This window comes from Pristiophorus japonicus, chromosome 16, assembly GCF_044704955.1.
Source record: "Pristiophorus japonicus isolate sPriJap1 chromosome 16, sPriJap1.hap1, whole genome shotgun sequence".
Lineage (NCBI taxonomy): Eukaryota > Metazoa > Chordata > Chondrichthyes > Pristiophoridae > Pristiophorus > Pristiophorus japonicus.
The window spans coordinates 90700542-90718813 of NC_091992.1; the positions used below are offsets into that span (position 1 = coordinate 90700542).

General features: G+C 46.1%; 1 protein-coding gene across 1 annotated transcript in view; it reads left to right on the forward strand.

Annotated features, from left to right (window-relative positions):
• The window catches only part of LOC139226208 (dynein axonemal heavy chain 9-like), a 373005-nt gene that overhangs the window by 139459 nt on the left and 215274 nt on the right, over positions 1-18272 (forward strand). Inside the window, exons 26-27 of the mRNA XM_070856837.1 lie at positions 9234-9394; positions 11841-11997. Of these exons, the coding sequence (XP_070712938.1) occupies positions 9234-9394; positions 11841-11997 (318 nt within the window). The remainder of the gene's footprint in view (positions 1-9233; positions 9395-11840; positions 11998-18272) is intronic.

Consider the following 18272-nt stretch of genomic DNA (forward strand, 5'->3'; position numbering starts at 1 on the left):
AAAGAGCAGCAGCTAACCGTCAAGAAGAGAATATAAACAGAAGGTTTACAGATATCTGTAAAGCAGTTGATGGAGGGGATAAGGGAGCAGAGACTAAGTGGAAGGTTTTAAAGAAAGAGCGGGAATTATTGCAAGCTGAAAAATGCAAGGGGGCTATTCTCCGCGCAAAGGCTAAAGATGCATTGGAGGGAGAAAGATGCGCTAGATATCTTCTAGAGCAAGAGAAGTTGTGACAAAAGTTATTATTAACTGGAGAGTTGAAGGTTGGGGAAAAGATCATTAATGAAAGTGGGGAGATTATGTAGGTGGCTAATAGCTTTTATCAAGAGTTTTATACAAAAAATACATTTCTAAATTGGGGATGAAGAAGGTTAATGCTTTTATTGAAGAGGATTTAAAGGAGGATGAGAGAAGCACGTGTGACAAAGAAGTAGGATTAGCGGAAATAAAAGTCGCAATAAGTGGACTGAAGGGAGGAAAAGCCCATGGTCCGATGGACTAAGTGCAGAATTTTAAAATAATTTTTAGAGATTTTAAGTCCATCGGTCCTAGAGGTTTTTAACAAGATTAAAACTGAGGGAAGCCTGGCCCCATCTATGAGGAGAGGTATCATAAGCTTAGCTTATAAAAATAAAGGGGATAGAGGGATCTGAAGAATTGGAGGCCCATCACATTGTTAAATGTGGATTATAAGATGTTGGCGAGGGTTGTGGCAAATGGTATGAAGGAGGCGATGCCACAGACAGTTTTACCCACTCAGTCCTATGGAGTCATAGGCCAGGAAATCGCTGACTCTGTGGTCTCAATCCGAGATGCGATAGAACTCATGGGAGGGAAGCTTATGTGCTAAAGATGGATCAAGAGAAAGCCTTTGATAGAGTCTCTCTTGAGTTTTTATTGATGGTTTTGGAAGCATTTGGTTTTGGGAAAAATTTCTGAGTGGATAAGACATTTTTATTCAAACACATTTAGCTGTGTTAAATGTAATGGTTTTTTATCAAAGAATTTTCCAACACAGAGATCAGTGAGACAGCGATGTCCCCTGTCCCCAGTGTTGTACACATTGGTGGCAGAACCATTAGATTACATGATGTGAAAGGAACAAGGCGTAGTCGGGATTGCGGTTCCCAGTTCTGGCAGGTGTCGGTGATACACCAAAATGCAGATGACACAACCTTAACGTTGAGAGATGGGGAGTCAGTGAGGAAAGCTATGGGAGTAGTGGAGGAGTATTGTAAAGCTTCAGGAGCCAGAGTAAAATAAAGTTAGTCCCAATGCCTAGTTGTGGGAAGGAGTAGGGGGGGGCGGGGGGGAAGAGAGCTGGTTGGAGGAAAGCCCTTTTAAGGTGGTGGAGGTTTTAGAAGTTCTGGGGGTATATATGGGTTGCAAGAAAGATAGGGCTGAAGTGAATTGACTAAATTGGGAACCGAAAGTTATGAAAATTAAAAAGATTTTGGGAAGATGGGAAAGAAGGTGGTTGAAAGTGCATGGAACAGTGACAGTGGTGTCAGCTCTCCTGCTATCTAAACCATGGTATTTATTGACAGTGGAGGATATTCCTGAGTGAGCGGAAAAGTCTATCCGAGGCTTGTGTAAAGTTTTTATGGGAAGGGAAACCAGCCTTGGTTGCTTATAATACCATCTTTGGACAGCAAAATCAGGGAGGACTCAATTTCCCAGATATTGATTTGAAGAAAAAATCCTTTAGAATTAAATGGGTGAAGAGATTTGTTCAGAAGTCAAATACAAGTTTTTTGAAGAGTTATTTCCAGCATTTTTAAAAATTAAGTGGGATAGGAGGACAGGGAATATTTTGTATGGTCTCCAACAATATGTTTTTGAAATTGATTAAACCTCTCCCTAGATTTTACAAGGGGATTGTAGACACTTGGGCCCAATTTTTAAAAAGTGTGCAGTTTATGTCCAAAGGTGGTGAGGAATTTTTAGAACAGCCTTATTTTTGAACAGGTGGATCAACATTGAAGGAGAGATATTATTTAATCAAGCTTTTATAAAAGCTGGTACTATATATGTGAAAGATGTATTATGTGAGGTAATTCCAGGTTGGTTGCCGGAAGTGGTAATGAGGGACATGGTTTGGGAGGAGATAGAGGAGAAAGTAATTAAGATCATGTATGAGAAGATTGTGAGGGCAATGATATAGGATTGGATGGAAGATATACAAAAGCAAATCTCCAAAGGAGGTATAATGCGTCCGGCTTTTCCAAGCTTTCTGCTGGAGAAAGGGGAGGAATTGATCCAAGTTGACAACTGTAATACTCGAGATTTCTATGGGGTATTTAGAGAATGGAGATTTGAGACACCTGCTGGTCAGGAGTTTTGGAGGAATTTATACCTGCAGCTGGACTTCAACAGGATTTGGAAGGGAGTGTGGGCGAATTTTAAATGTCGAGTGGATTAACTGGATTTCAAATTGGCTCATAAATGGGTTTTTACCATGATAGTCTTATGTTAGATTGGGAGAGGTGGCAACTTGCCCAGTGTGTGGGATGCGGGATGAGACTCTGTCCCATTTGCTGGTGTTATGTCTGCAGCTAAAGGATTTTAAGTACTATGCTCAACAGTTGTGTGAGGTTTTCTTGTTGGGTGAGGATCGAAGAGCAAGAATGGGAATCCTGTGGTCTCAATTTTGAGATAGGGATTGCAAGAGAGTCTGCCCGAATCTAGCGGAGCGGCAATTAATTTAATGTTCAGTTTGGCTAGATGCAAAGAAGGAATGTCTGTTTTTTAAAGGGAGAAGAATAAACCTAAAAGAGTATTATAAATATAAACTAAAAGATAGGTTTATATTTTTGTGGATGTTTTATTCAGAAAATAATTTAAAGATAGTATTTTATGATCAATTTTTAAAGTACAATAGGTTATTATATGTCACAGAGACAAATTAAACTTCAGGTTTTGATGTTAATATGTGTTGGCAGAAATGCTGTGCAGAGGGGCGAAATGGATTTGTATGATGCAATGGAATGATTACAATGTTGTAAATGTTCTTGATGTTCAATAAATATTAATAAATTTTTTTTAAGTGGGTCGCGCACTCGCCTCTGAGTCAGAAGGTTGTGGGTTCAAGTCCCACTCCAGGGACTTGAACATAAGGGAGGTGCTGGGGAGGGAACTCTGTAACCAAAATCGAGCACAAAAATCTAGGCTGACACTCCTGTAGTGTCTCTGCACCTTGTTACAAACTCACACGAGGCATGTATATATCAGACACGGTCACTCTGTGACCTGCATTTTATTCCCAGGACCAAGGAGTGCTGACCCTGGGTGGGACCTCCCCTTTTATACCTGGAAATCCAGGTGAGGAGTGTCTCCCGCAAGCTCACCCCATATGGTCAGGGTGTGCATTTCAGGGGTACAGGTACAGTGTGCATGAGTTACAGTTACATAACCATTGTCATTGCAAGATGGTGAAATACATGACATCACCTCCCCCCTTAAGTCTTTTAGTTTCAGAGGTTAAGTCTATCGGGTGGTCGACGCTCTCTCGTGGAGCGCTGCAGTTATGGCTCTGGTGGCTGAGCCTCAGCACGCGTCTCTGTCACTTGAGGTGATTCCGGGCTGTCCGCAGGGACTGTGCATGCTGAGGGTTGTCTTTGTTGCTCGTACACTGGCAGTGGTGTGGGTGCTATCTCACCATGCTCTTCTTCCAGTTCCTCCGTGTCTGTGCTGAACCTGTTTTTACTTGGTCCAAGTGTTTGTGGCATATCTGCCCATTGTTCAGTCTGACCACCATGACCCTGTTTCCTTCTTTGCCAATTACGGTGCCCTCAAGCCATTTGGGTCCCAAAGCATGGTTAAGAACAAATACCGGGTCATCTATTTCTATACACGTCCCCCTTGAGCCTCGATCATGGAGCTCGGTTTGGGACTGGCGCTTGCCCTCAACAATGTCTGCCAGGGCTGGGTGAATGAGGGACAGCCGCGTCTTGAACGTGCGTTTCATGAGGAGTTCCGCTGGCGGGACTCCCGTGAGCAAGTGCGGCCGGGACCTGTAGGCCAGCAGGAGGCGCGATAGGCAGTACTGAAGAGAGGGTCCTTGGATGCGTAGCATGCCCTGCTTTATGACTTGGACCGCCCGTTCCGCCTGGCCATTGGAAGCCGGCTTGAACGGCGCTGTCCGGACGTGCTTGATCCCATCGCCCGACATAAGAGGTTTCTATTATATTCAAAAAGGAGTTAGATGTAATCCTTACGACTAGGGGGATCAAGGGGTATGGCAAGAAAGCAGGAATAGGGTACTGAAGTTGCATGTTCAGCCATGAACTCATTGAATGGCGGTGCAGGCTCGAAGGGCCGAATGGCCTACTCCTGCACCTATTTTCTATTTTTCTATGTTTCTATAAACTCCTGGAATTCATGGCTGGTAAAACACGGGCCATTGTCGCTGACCAGGATGTCCGGCAAGCCGTGGGTCGTGAAAACCGTACGCAGACTCTCCGCAGTGATGGATGTCGTGCACGAGTTCAATATGATGCACTCGATCCACTTCGAGTATGCATCGACAACGATCAGGAACATTTTCCCCATGAACGGGCCCGCATAGTCTACGTCAATACGTGACCATGGCCTGGTGGGCCAGGGCCACGGGCTGAGTGGAGCCTCCCTGGGGGCATTGCCAGCTGGGCACACGTCGTGCACCTGCGAACCCAGTGTTCCAGGTCTGAGTCAATCCCCGGCCACCATACATGTGACCGGGCAATGGCCTTCATTAATATGATGCCAGGGTGCTCGCTGTGGAGTTCCCTGATGAACGCTTCCCTTCCTTTCTGGGGCATGACTACCCGGCTGCCCCATAACAGGCAGTCGGCTTGGATGGAGATTTCGTCCATCCGTCTCTGAAATGGCCTGACTTCCTCGGGGCACGCCCTGTGTGCGGGCGCCCAATTCCCAGTCAGGGCACATTTCTTTATCATGGATAGGAGGGGGTCCCTGTTGGTCCAGAGTTTGATCTGTCGGGCTGTGATGGGGGAGCCCGCAGTGTCAAAAGCCTCAACAGCTATGACCATCTCGGCGCTCTGCTCCGACGCCCCCTCGGTGGTGGCCAGTGGGAGCCTGCTGTGTGCGTCAGCGCAATTTTTGGTGCCTGGCCGGTGCCGTATGGTGTAGTCATACGCAGCCAGCGTGAGGGCCCATTGCTGTATGCGAGCTGACACATTAGCGTTGACAGCCTTGCTGTCGGACAACAGGGATGTTAACGGCTTGTGGTCCGTCTCTAGCTCGAACTGTCTACCGAAAAGGTACTGGTGCATCTTTTTCACACAGTACACACACATGAGTGCCTCCTTCTCGACCATGCCATATCCACGCTCTGCCTGGGAGAGCGACCTGGAGGTGTAAGCCACCGGTTGGAGTCGGCTGTCATCGTTACCCTGCTGCAAAACACACCCAACCCCAATAGGATGGCGCATCGCATGTTAAAACCAGTTTTTTACAGGGGTCATACAAAGTCAACAATTTGTTGGAACACAGCAGGTTCCTCGCCTTATTGAAAGCCCGTTTTTGACAATCCCCCCAAAACCATTCACAACCTTTATGGAGGAGCATGTGTAACGGCTCCAACAATGTGCTTAAGTTCGGCAGAAAGTTCCCAAAATAGTTCAAAAGTCCCAGGAATGATCGCAACTCCGACGTGTTGCCAGGCCTGGGCGCTCGACGAATCGCCTCAGTTTTTGATTCAGTGGGCCAGATCCTGTCTGCGGCAACCCTCCTGCCCAGGAACACGACCTCTGGGGCCAAAAACGCACACTTGGCCTTTTTCAGCTGCAAGCCTCCCCGATTCAATCGGCGTAGCACCTCCTCCAGGTTGCGGAGGTGTTCCTCGGTGTCTCGACCCGTTATAACGATGTCGTCTTGGAATACGACCGTTCCAGGGATGGACTTGAGTAAGCTTTCCATGTTTTGCTGAAAGATAGCCGCTGACGAACGAATGCCAAATGGACACCTGTTGTCGACAAATAGTCTTTTGTGCATCGTGATGGTGGTCAGATGCTTGGAATCTTCCGCCAGTTCCTGAGTCATGTAGGCCGAAGTGAGGTCCAGCTTTGTGGACAGATTTCCACCTGCCAGCGTGGCAAAGAGGTCCTCCGCTTTCGGAAGCAGGTATTGATCTTGCAGTGACACTCAGTTGATGGTGGCTTTGTAGTCGCCACAAATCCTAACCGAGCCATCTACTTTGAGGACGGGAACGATGAAACTTGCCCAGTCGCTGAATTCAACGGCCGAAATTATGCCCTCTCTGAGCAGCCTGTCCAGTTCACTTTCAATTTTCACACGCATCACGTATGGCACTGCTCTGGCTTTGTGGTGCACTGGTCTGACGTCCGGAGTGATGTGTATCACTATTTTAGTGCCCTTGAATGTTCTGACACCGGGTTGAAAAAGTGACTCGAATTTTTGCAATACCTGCGAGCATGAACTTCGCTCCACGGATAAAATGGTATGCGCATCCCCCCATTTCCAATTCATCTCAGCTAGCCAACTCCTCCCCAAGAGCGCGGGGCCATTTCCCGGAACAATCCAGAGCGGCAGCCGGTTCTGTAATCCATTATGCGTTACCACCAAGTTTGCACTGCCCAGCACTGGGATGATCTCTTTGGTGTACGTACGTAGCTGTGTCTCAATGCGTTCCAGTTTGGGCCTGCTAGCTCTGTGTGGCCATAGTCTCTCAAATTGTTGGGCGCTCATGAGTGACTGGCTAGCTCCAGTACCCAGCTCCATGTGCACCGGGGATGCCATTCAGCAAGACTTTCATCATCATGGGTGGCGTTTTAGTGTATGAACTGTGGACGTCAGCTACATGAACTCTCTGAATTTCAGCATCCATGGTTGTTCCCCAAGCCTCATCCAGCATTGCAAACCCCTCGTCTGGTTCCTCTGTCTCGCAGACTAGCCTCGCTGCTGCCTTTTTACACATCCTGGCCAAGTGTCCACTGACATTACAAATCCTACAGGTATAAAGCTGGAACCTGCAGCTTTTGGCAGTGTGTCTACCCCACATCTCCAGCATGAGCTGAGATTGCTGTTAACAAAAGGACTATTCCCAGGCATTCCTCTCTGATGGCCCGTTTGGCTGTTTCTAAGCACTCTGAATGGTCCCATCACGGGATGCATTGTTCCTCGTGATGGCATGAATTGACCATCCCCTTTCCATTGTCCCTGTTGCAGGCCCAGCCTGGAGCTTGTTGCTGCCTGGGCGGTGTCAAATTGCCCTTGCCTGCCTGCCTGGGCGGTGTCAAATTGCCCTTGCCTGCCTGCCTGGCTGGTGTCGAATTGTCCTTGCCTGCCTGCCTGGACGGTGTCAAATTGCCCTTGCCTGCCTGTGGAGTTCTGTATTACTTTTACAACATTAACTCCCTGGTTCATCGCAACATTAAAACCAGGGCTGTGTGCGTAAATTAGCTTGGTCTCCTCTTGCCTGCCATAAAGGTCTGAGCTATCAACGCCGCCCTTTCTAAAGTCAGGTCCTTGGTCTTTATGAGCTTCCTGAAAATGCCGGCATGATTAATGCCCTCGATGAAAAACTCCCTTAACATCTCCCCCCTGCAGGCATCGGAGAACTTAGTGACTGGCCAAACGCCGCAGTTCCACCACAAAGTCCGAGACGTTTTGACCCTCCCGATGCCGGAGAGAGTAGAACCGGTGCCGGGCCATGTGTACACTACTTGCCGGCTTGAGATGCTCACTGATCAGCTGGCTGAGCTCTTCGAAGGACTTGTCCGCTGGCTTTTGGGGTGCGAGCAGGTCTTTCATCAGCGCATACGCCTGTGGACCACAACTGGTCAGTAGATGCGCCCTCCGCTTGTCAGCCGCTGTCTCTTCCAGCCAGTCCTTTGTGACAAAGCTCTGCTGGAGTCTTTCCACAAAGTCGTCCCAGTCCTCACCCACACAGTAGCGTTCCTCTGTGCCACCGGTGGCCATCCTCGTGGTTCGGTGATTCCCTTTTCTCGTCGCCAGATGTAGTGTCTCTGCATCTTGTTGCAAACTCACACGAGGCATGTATATATCAGACATGGTCACTCTATGACCTGCACTTTATTCCCAGGACCAAAGAGTGCTGACCCTGGGTGGGACCTCCCCTTTTATACCTGGAAACCCAGGTGAGGAGTGTCTCCCGCAAGCTCACCCCCTGTGGTCAGGGTGTGCATTTCAAGGGTACAGGTACAGTGTGCATGAGTTACAGTTACATAACTATTGTCATTGTAAGATGGTGAAATACATGACAACTCCAATGCAATAATGAGGGAGTGCTGCATTATTGGAGGTGCCGTCTTTTGGATGAGATGTTAAACCGAGGCTCCGTCTGTTCTCTCAGGTGGACGTAAAAGAATCCATGGGGAGTTATCTCCGGTGTCCTGGCCAATATTAATCTCGCAATCAACATAACAAAAATAAATTTTCTAGTCATTGTGTTTGTGGGAGCTTGCTATGCACAAATTAACTGCTGCGTTTCCTACATTACAACAGTGACTACACTCCAAAAGTAATTCATTGGCTGTAAAGCACTTTGAGACGTCCGGTGGTTGCGAAAGAAGCTATATAAATGCAAGTTTTTCTATCTTCTGTCTTTCTATGGAAAGGAAAGTCAGGGGCAATGTATGAAGGGTGGCCAATCTGACATCGGCTGTTTAACACTATTGTTCAACGTCTAAATGCAAGAGAGAGTTTGTAAGCCAACAGGAAGTGCCAAATGCTGCTGTTTGTGACATTTTAAACCTTAATTAATTGGTTGTGATTCATTTCCTTGTTTCACGTTCTCTTACAATCAATCCTAAAATAAGTTCAAAAGTAAGAGCAAAATCATTTTATTCGCTTCTTTCTGATCGCCTGATCTGACCCCTCGACATTTAAGGGGGCAGCAAACAGGCTGCTGACAGGCCACCTTCAGTGCAATCTGTAGGTGGCGGCCAGATAGCGTCAAGAACTGCTGACACACGATTACCTCCAACACTTTACCCTCCCTTTTGCTGGGAGATGCCACAACCTGTCGGTGGAACCAACCTATCAATCGGGAATGGACTGATTCAAACTAGTCACAATGCCACAAGCTGCACCCTCCCCCCCTGCTCCCTTTTCTGCCATACAGATTTTCTTTTGTATTTTATTGTTTACAAGGCTAGAAAAGATCCAGTTTACACGGGAGGTGTAATTTTGTTTTGAGTGCAGTGCACTTTTTGTGGAGTCAATTAGCGGTGTATTTTTCTTTATCACAGGTTGAAAACTCTCAGGCCTTTATCTGGCTCTCTCAGCTTCGCCATCGCTGGAGTGATGAACAGAAACACTGTTTTGCCAACATTTGTGATGCCCAGTTTCTGTATTGCTATGAATATTTAGGCAACACCCCTCGATTGGTAATTACACCACTGACAGACAGGTATGTTATTATAGGCTTACAGTTTAGTGCGTCAAGTGATGATTGTTTTGTTCCCTTGAATATTAAACATACTTATCGGCAAAGAAATTAGTTGATGCCAAATCCAATATGGCGCACGCCGTGTGTGCACATTCTGTGCTGGAAGTGCTCCGCCCGCCATATTGGTAAAGGCTGAAGTATAGGCGTCCAGAGCCCACGCCTGAAACAGGCATTAGGGCCTTTGCACATGTACATAGCGGGCATGCTAAGTGTTTCAGGACCCTTCCTGAAATTGGGCTGCTCTGAACGCAACCTGTGCTGGGCCTGCTACATTCAGGATAACTAAGTTTACGTGCAGCTTAACTGACCACACAAAGGTAAGTTTAAAAAAAATAAATGATTTGAATACGGAGCTGGGAGGAGATGAAGTGCTTCCCCCCCTGGCTCCACAGCAGTCCTGAAGACATTTGCTGTCCACCGCTTGGCCCCCTACCGATCGCCTCCCCCATCCTGATTGACTTCTCCCAACTAGATCGTTCCTCCCCTTCTCGACGGCCCCTCCCCCGCTCTCGATCAATCCTCCTCTCTCCTGCTCGATTGCCTCCCCCAGGACCTATCTGTGGGCTGCTGTTGGTGATGCAGTGGCCTGAATTTTACATGCGATTCGGCGGCAAGGGGCCTGGGGACCCGCAGCAGGCGTCCGCAGCTTGCCGGTCTAATTTAAATGGGGCCCGAGGCCCAAAATCGAGAGTGCCTCGGGCCTATCTGTCCAATTTCACCCTTATTGATTCTTTCAAAACTGAGCTTAGGAAATTTATTGAACTTGGTCAACAATTATCTTGGATTCTTTTGATATTTCCCCATCTACTTGAAAGGCGGCTTTGAAACCAAGCCAGAGTGGTGCTGTTCAGGATGTATATTTTGTAGGTCCCTCAGCTTAGCCTGCTGGGTGAAGCTGCCTCCTGCAAGGTTTCTGCTGGTTGAATGCCAGGAGATCAGTAAGTGATTCCACATCTGATTCCTGACCTTCCCTACAGGACCGCAGCTGGACAATGCACCTGATAAAGTGGGGACTGACTATGTGCCTCTCTGCCCAACTGCTACTCAGCTGATATATCATTTTACTTTCAGGCAGAAATTAATTATGATTATACGGTTTATTTGATAATTTTTTGGCACTTTCTCTTTGTGCACCTTCTGAGTGCACAATCTTCTGAGTGAATTTCTTAGAATGTCATAGTGTGTGCTGGCTTTGGATTCCTTGGGTAACATCTGTATTTATTTATCATACTGACCACGCATTCATTTAATGTCAACTTGTTAGTATTGCCTTTGTAATTCAATAAGATGATACTACCTGTAACTCGATAAAGTGTTGCCAGAGGTGTCTAGAAACTCATTTAAGTGAAACAATTAAATTATTGTATGTTATGATTTATTTCCTTGCCATGTTACACTGCATGCCTCAAAGTATATCCCGTGTGAAAGCTGATATTTATTTATCTTTTTCATATTTTTTTGCTTCTAAAGCAGTGCCCAGTTTTTCTGAGCTTCTTAAGTGAAATGGAAATCAAATTAGATTTGAAACTGCCTTTTTTTTAAAAACATAAAGGAGCCGATTTACCCCGCGCCCTGTCTGGGGGGCGGTAACCTTCTGGGCTCGGGTCAGTTATCGCCCGGGTGGGAAGACCCGCCCCCAGCCTGGAATTGCCCTTAGCGCCACTTAGCGCTGTCTTGTTTCGCCCCTGACACAACAGTCACCAGTCCCCGGGCGAAAAAGCATTTGCAAAAAAGGGTCAATTTCAGGCCCAAAGTGTGTGTGACTGTTTTAGGCTGGATTGCCCATGATTTACAGTCAGGTGCCTATTTGGCCCACTTAGCTCATCCATCTAAAAATAATAACTTGCCGCCACTCAGCTATAACATCATCTAACTGTATCTTGAATGAATCTGAAAGGTTTTACCTCCACTACCCTACCTGCAAGACCATTCTGAGTGCTCATTGCTCTTTGCATACAGAGGTTCTTTCAGCAGTTTTAACCCATCTAACCTCATTGAAAGCCTTGATTTTGACACTGAACATTACCTATCTACACTGCAAGGAGTTAAGAGTGTTGGAAAGATTTTGTTTTGCTTGAGGATCCCTGATTAGAATCGCTCAACCATCGGTGGCCATGCCTTCTGTTGCCAAGGCCCCAAGCTCTGGAACTCCCTGCCTAAACCTCTGCACCTCTCTTTCCTCCTTTAAGACACTCCTTAAAACCTATCTCTTTGACCAAGCTTTTTGGCCACCTGCTCTAATTTCTCCTTATGCGGTTCCTTATTATTTTATAATACTCCTGTGAAGCGCCTCGGGACATTTCACTACGTTAAAGGCGCTATATAAATACAAGTTGTTGTTGCTGCTGTTGTGGTTTGCCCAGTTCTCTCAGCCTGTGCGTGTTTTTATTCCATTGACTGGTTCCAGATGTTACATCACGTTGACCCAGTCTCTGCACTTGACAATGAGCGGAGCCCCTGCCGGGCCCGCGGGAACAGGAAAGACTGAAACCACAAAGGACTTGGGCCGAGCACTGGGCATCATGGTCTACGTCTTCAACTGCTCTGAGCAGATGGATTACAAGGTATCATCTCGCCACTGTAGCATCACAGAAACTCTCTCACATTTATACAATGCCCGTGGTTAGTACATTTATCTGTAGTGGGTTTCATTAACCAGTTTAGTGTTATTGCGTTGATTTGCATCGACACGCTCCATGTTAATTTTGCATAATGAGATTCAATTCACCAGATTGCGGCACTACATTTTAGAGTGACTTTAGTAATGCCTGTCAACACTTAGATATGTTATAGATTAGGTTTCCTAAGTGGTTTTTCATCCTTGTTTTCAAATCCCTCCATGGCCTCGCCCCTCCCTGTCTCTGTAATCTCCTTCAGCCTCACAACCCCCCGAGATCTGTGCATTCCTCTAATTCTGGCCTCTTGAGCATCTCTGATTTTAATCACTCAACCTTTGGTGGCCGTGCCTTCAGCTGCCAAGGCCCTAAGCTCTGGAACTCCTTCCCTAAACCTCTCCACCTCTCTCCCTCTCTTTCCTCCTTTTAAGGCGCACCTTAAAACCTACTACTTCTGCCGTAATTTCTCCTAACGTGGCTCAAAATCTGTTTCATAATGCTCCTGTGAAGCACCTTAGGAGGTTTCCTACATTAAAATCCCTATATAAATACAAGTTGCTGTTGTTGAATCCACTGAACTGTCATATGAATAATTGCCTGCTCTTCGCAACATGGAGACTTCAAGTGGGTACACGCAGGCAGTTTTTCTTTGTGGGAAATGTAAAAACCAGTATATATCAGAATATATGTCAATCTTGTGTCTCATAAAACTCATCATAGAATGATAGAAATCAGCGGCACAGAATGAGGCCATTCGACCCATTGTGTCCGCGCTGGCCAAAAAAGAGCTACCCTGTCTAATCCCACTTTCCAGCTCTTGGTCCGTAGTCCTGTAGGTTATGGCACTTCAAGTGCATATCCAAGTACTTTTTAAATGTGATGAGGGCTTCTGTCTCTACCGCTCTCTCAGGCAGTGAGTTCCAGACCCCACCCCCCCCTCCACCCCCCCACACACACACACTCGGTGAAAAACGTCCTACTCAACTCCCTAATCCTTCTACCAATTTCTTTAAATCTATGCCTTCTGGTTATTGACCCCACTGCTAAGAGATATAGGCCCTTCCTATCCACTCTATCTAGGCCCCTCACAATTTTATACACGTCAATCAAGTCTCCCGTCAGCCTCCTCTGTTTCAAAGAAAACAACCCCAGCCTGTCCAATCTTTCCCCATAGCTAAAATTCTCCAGTCCTGGTAACATCCTCGTAAATCTCCTCTGTACCTTCTCTAGTGCAATCACATCTTTCCTGTAATGTGGTGACCAGAACTGCACACAGAACTCTAGCTATGGCCTAATTAGTGTTTTATGCAGTTCAAGCACAACTTCCCTGCTCTTAAATATTCTATGCCTTGGCTAATAAAGGAAAGTATCCCATATGATTTTTTAACCAACTTATCGACCTGTCCTGCTACCTTCAGGGATCTGTGGACATGCACTCAAATGTCCCTCTGTTCCTCTACACTTCACAGTATTCTAACATTTAATGTGTATGCCTTTGCCTTGTTAGCCCTTCCCAAACGCATTACCTCACATTTCTCTGGATTGAATTCCATTTGCCACTGTTCTGCCCATCTGACCAGTCCATTGACATCTTCCTGCAGTCTACAGCTTTCTTCCTCACCATCTACAACATGGTCACTTTTGTATCATCTGCAAACCTCTTAATCATGCTCCCTACATTGTAGTCTAAATCATTAATGTATATCTCAAAAAGCAAGGGACCTATTACTGAGCCCCGGGAAACAACTTTCCATTCACAAAAACATCTGTTGACCATTACCCTTTGCTTCCTGCCACTGAGTCAATTTTGGATCCAAATTAAAACTTTCTCTTGGATCCAATGGGCTTTTACTTTTCTGATCAGTCTGTTATGTGGGACCTTGTCAAAAACCTTGTTAAAATCCATGTAGACTACATCAAATGCGCTACCCTCATCAACCCTCCTCAAAAAATTCAATCAAGTTAGTCAGACATGACCTTCCCTTAACAAAACTGTGCTGACTGTCTTTGATTAATCCGTGCCTTTCTAAATGATATTAATACTGTCGCTCAGAATTTTTTCCAACAATTTTCCCACCACTGAAGTTAGGCTGACTGGCCTGTAATTACTCAGTCTATCCCTTTCTCCCTTTTTAAACAACGGTACAAAGTTAGCAGTCCTCCGGCACCACACCTGTAGCCAGAGAAGGTTGAAAAATGATGGTCGGAACCTCTGCTATTTCCTCCCTTGCTTCTCCGAACAACCTGGGATACATTTAATCTGGGCCTGACGAGTTATCTACTTTCAATGATGCTAAACCCCTTAATACTTCCTCTCTCACTATGTTTATCTCATCTAATATTTCACATGCCTCCTCCTTAACTACAATATCTGCATCGTCCCTCTCTTTTGTGTAGACAGAGGCTAGGTATTCATTAAAAACCATACCCATGTCTTCCGCCTCCACACACAAGTTTCCTTTTTGGCCTTTAATAGACCCAACTCTTTCTTTAGTTGTCCTCATGCTCTTTGTGTCTTTATAAAACATTTTTGTTTTTTTCTTCATTTTATTTGTCAATAATTTTTCATGCCCTCTCTTTGCTTTCCTCATTTCCTCTTTAATTTCACCCCTGCACTTTCTATATACCTGGAGGTTTTCTGCAGCATTGAGTTCTCAGTATGTGACAGAAGCTTCCCTCTTTAGACATACAGGGGGCTGTACATTTGGGAATCCCAACCTTTTTCTTTGCGGGAACATATTTGCTCTGAACCCTTCTATCTCCTCCTTCAATGCCTCCCATTGCTTCAAGTAGCTGTTTTCTGTCCCATTTGCTGAATCACATTGGACTCTCTTGTTGGACTTGCTACATACTGGCTAACAAAGTTCTCCTGGATGCATTTTAAGAATTCTGTACCCTTGATACCTTTTACACTGATTCTATCCCAGTTACTGTTAGAGTAGTTGAAATCTCCGACTATTACTGTCCTATAGTTTTTGCATTTCCCAGAAATGTGCTGACATATTTGCTCTTCTATCTCCCTCTGACTATTTGGGACTTTATAGTACACCCCCAGCTGTATAAATGCCCCTTTTTTGTTATTCAGTTCAATCCATATGGCCTCATTTGATGATCCTTCTAACATATTATCTCTCCTCACAGCTGTATTGTTTCTTTCACCAATATTGTGAGCCCTCCCTCCTTTTTTATCCCCTTCTCTATCTCATCTGAAAACCATGAAACTAGGAATGTTGAGCTGCCATTCCTGCCCTTTAAGCCATGTTTCAGTAATAGCTGTGATATCGTACTTCCATGTGTCTACCTGCGCCATCAGCTCATCTGCCTTATTCACTAGAATCCTTGCATTGAAGTGTCATCATCATCATCATTATCATCATCATAGGCAGTCCCTCAGGATCAAGCAAGACTTGCTTCCACTCTTAGCTTCGGTGGCTGTACAGTCCAATACGAGAACTACAGTTTCTGTCACAGGTGAGACAGATAGTCGTTGAGGGAAAGGGTGGACAGGGAGCCTGGTTTGCCGCATACTCCTTCCGCTGCCTGTGCTTGATTTCTGCATGCTCTCGGCGACGATACTCGAGGAGCTCAGCGCCCTCCCGAATGCATTTCCTCCACTAGGGCAGTCTATGGCCAAGGACTCTCGGGTGTCAGTGGGGTGTCGCACTTTATCAGGGAGGCTTTGAGGGTGTCCTTGTAACGTTTCCTCTGCCTGCCTTTAGCTCGTTTGCCGTGGACGAGTTCCGAGTAGAGCGCTTGCTTTGGGAGTCTCGTGTTTGGCATCCGAACTATGTGGCCTGCCCAGTGGAGCTGATCAAGTGTGGTCAGTGCTTCAATGCTGGGGATGTTGGCCTAGACGAGGGCACGAATGTTTGTGCATTTGTCCTCCCAGGGACTTTGCAGGATCTTGCGGAGACATCGCTGGTGGTATTTCTCCAGCGACTTGAGGTGTCTACTGTACATGGTCCACATCTCTGAGTCATACAGGAGGGCGGCTATTATTACAGCCCTGTAGACCATGAGCTTGGTGACAGTTTTGAGGGACTGATCTTCAAATACACTTTTCCTCAGGCAGCCGAAGGCTACACTGGCGCGCTGGAGGCAGTGTTGGATCTCATCATCAATGCCTGCACTGTGGCTTTGCGATGCGGATTTCATCCCCTCCGGGGCACAATGGACATGATTTTTACAGCGCGACAGCTGCAGGATAAATGCAGGGAACCATGCCAGCCCTTATACATGGCCTTCTTCGACCTTACAAAGGCTTTTGACACTGTCAACCGTGAGGGTCTATGGAGCGTCCTCCTTCATTTCGGATGCCCCCAAACATACGTCACCATCCTCTGCCTGCTCCACGACGACATGCAAGCTGTGATCCTTACCAATGGCTCCATCACAGATCCAATTCATGCATTGAAGTGTATACCATTAAGCACTGACAAACCCCTTTGTTGTCTATTTTCCAGACTTTGTTTCCACTGCCTTCCAAACTCACTTATTAATTAAAAACAAAATACTGTGGATGTTGGAATCTGAAATAAAAACAAAAAGTGCTGGAAATACTCTGGCTCAGGCAGAGTAAACGTTTCGGGTCGATGACCACCTGAAACGTCAACTCTGTTTCTCTCCACAGATGCTGCCTGACCTGCTGAGTATTTCCAGCATTTTCTATTTTTATTTCACTTAATAATTTGCTGCCTTCCATTTCTCTCCCTTCTGAATCTATGATCAGGTTCCCACCCCCCTGCCAAGCTAGTTTAAACTCTCCCTCATGGAGTAAGCATGGATGTATAAATTGGTAGAATTACGCTTGTAATGTCATGTCTAAGTGCCAAAGGATCACTTTAACTGGTGTATAAGTCACACTGCGAGGTTCTAAGCTCCTATGAAGGTGAGGCTTACTCACAGGAATTACAGTGCTTAAAAGCAATGATCCAGATTGTGGACGAGGCTTGGGGGCAGCAACACTGCTATGAAAAAACACTTAGGAAACCAAATCAATTAGTGTAACGACGTGCATCAGATCGGTTTAATCCAGTATGCCTGGCAGAAGAGGGAACTCAGGACAATCTTACAAAAACTTCATTTTGTAATGCCAACTAAAATCATTTAATGTGAACATTGCAATGCGGCAGAGTATTGAGAAATAAATCATTGTTCTACAGGTCCGAGTGGTTCTATCTCTGCCAGTTTTATATTGCTCCTGACGATGCAAGACATGAAACATGCCCTTCTTTACTGAGTGCACGTGCCCTGGCCTTTTGATCTTCAGGTTCTCTTCTTTCCTTGTGCTACAGATCTCCCCCGAGCCACACACCAGCCGAGGCCAGTGTCTCGCTCCCAACCACCCTCCTTCCCGGCACTTGCAATGCTCAGTGATGATTCTTCCCATTCCCGCCTCCCTCCCATTCCAGTCCCCGGCGGAAAAGAAAAAGAAAGACTTGCATTTATGCAGCGCTTTTCACAACCTCAGGACATCCCAAAGCCCTTTACAGCTAATGAAGTACTTTTGGAATGTAGTCACTGTTGTACTTTAGGAAACGTGGCAGCCAATTTTTGGCACAGCGAGCTGCCACAAACAGCAATGTGATAATGACCAGATAATCTGTTTTTAGTAATGTTGATTGAGTGATAAATATTGGCCAGGGTACCGGGAATAACTCCCCCCATGGGATCTTTTACGTCCACCTGAGAGTGCACCTGGTGGGATCGTGACTGGCCTTTACTGGAATCTCCCTACAGGGGCACAGCTGTAATTGACCCATCAGTGACTCTGCGAATTGTTGTGGTGTTGTGTATTGGAGCTCCAGAATGCTGTCTGACCCTGAATACAAGGTCTTTAAAGCGGTGATCCTGAGTCAATAATGATCTGTTCGAAAAATGCAACTCACTCACACACCAAGGATTGACCCCACCCACTATGCCAATGCAGTATATGAACTATGACTTGGGCATTAACTCACCCCTTGCATGACTCCCTGTACTGCAGTAGCAAGGAGGCACTGCTTGACTTTAAGGAATTGCGCACACTGTTCTCCACGAGACTGCTCGAGATCAGATGTGTGTCCCTGACTCTCTCCACCCCTCAAAGCATGAATAGAGAATCTGTTGCAAACATATCTGGAGATAGCACAAATCACTCCACTCTGGTGAGTATTTTGTCTTTTTCTTTTTCTTTTCTTATCATTAGGAAACCTTTGGCATTGCTGCCAAATTAAGTTAATTTA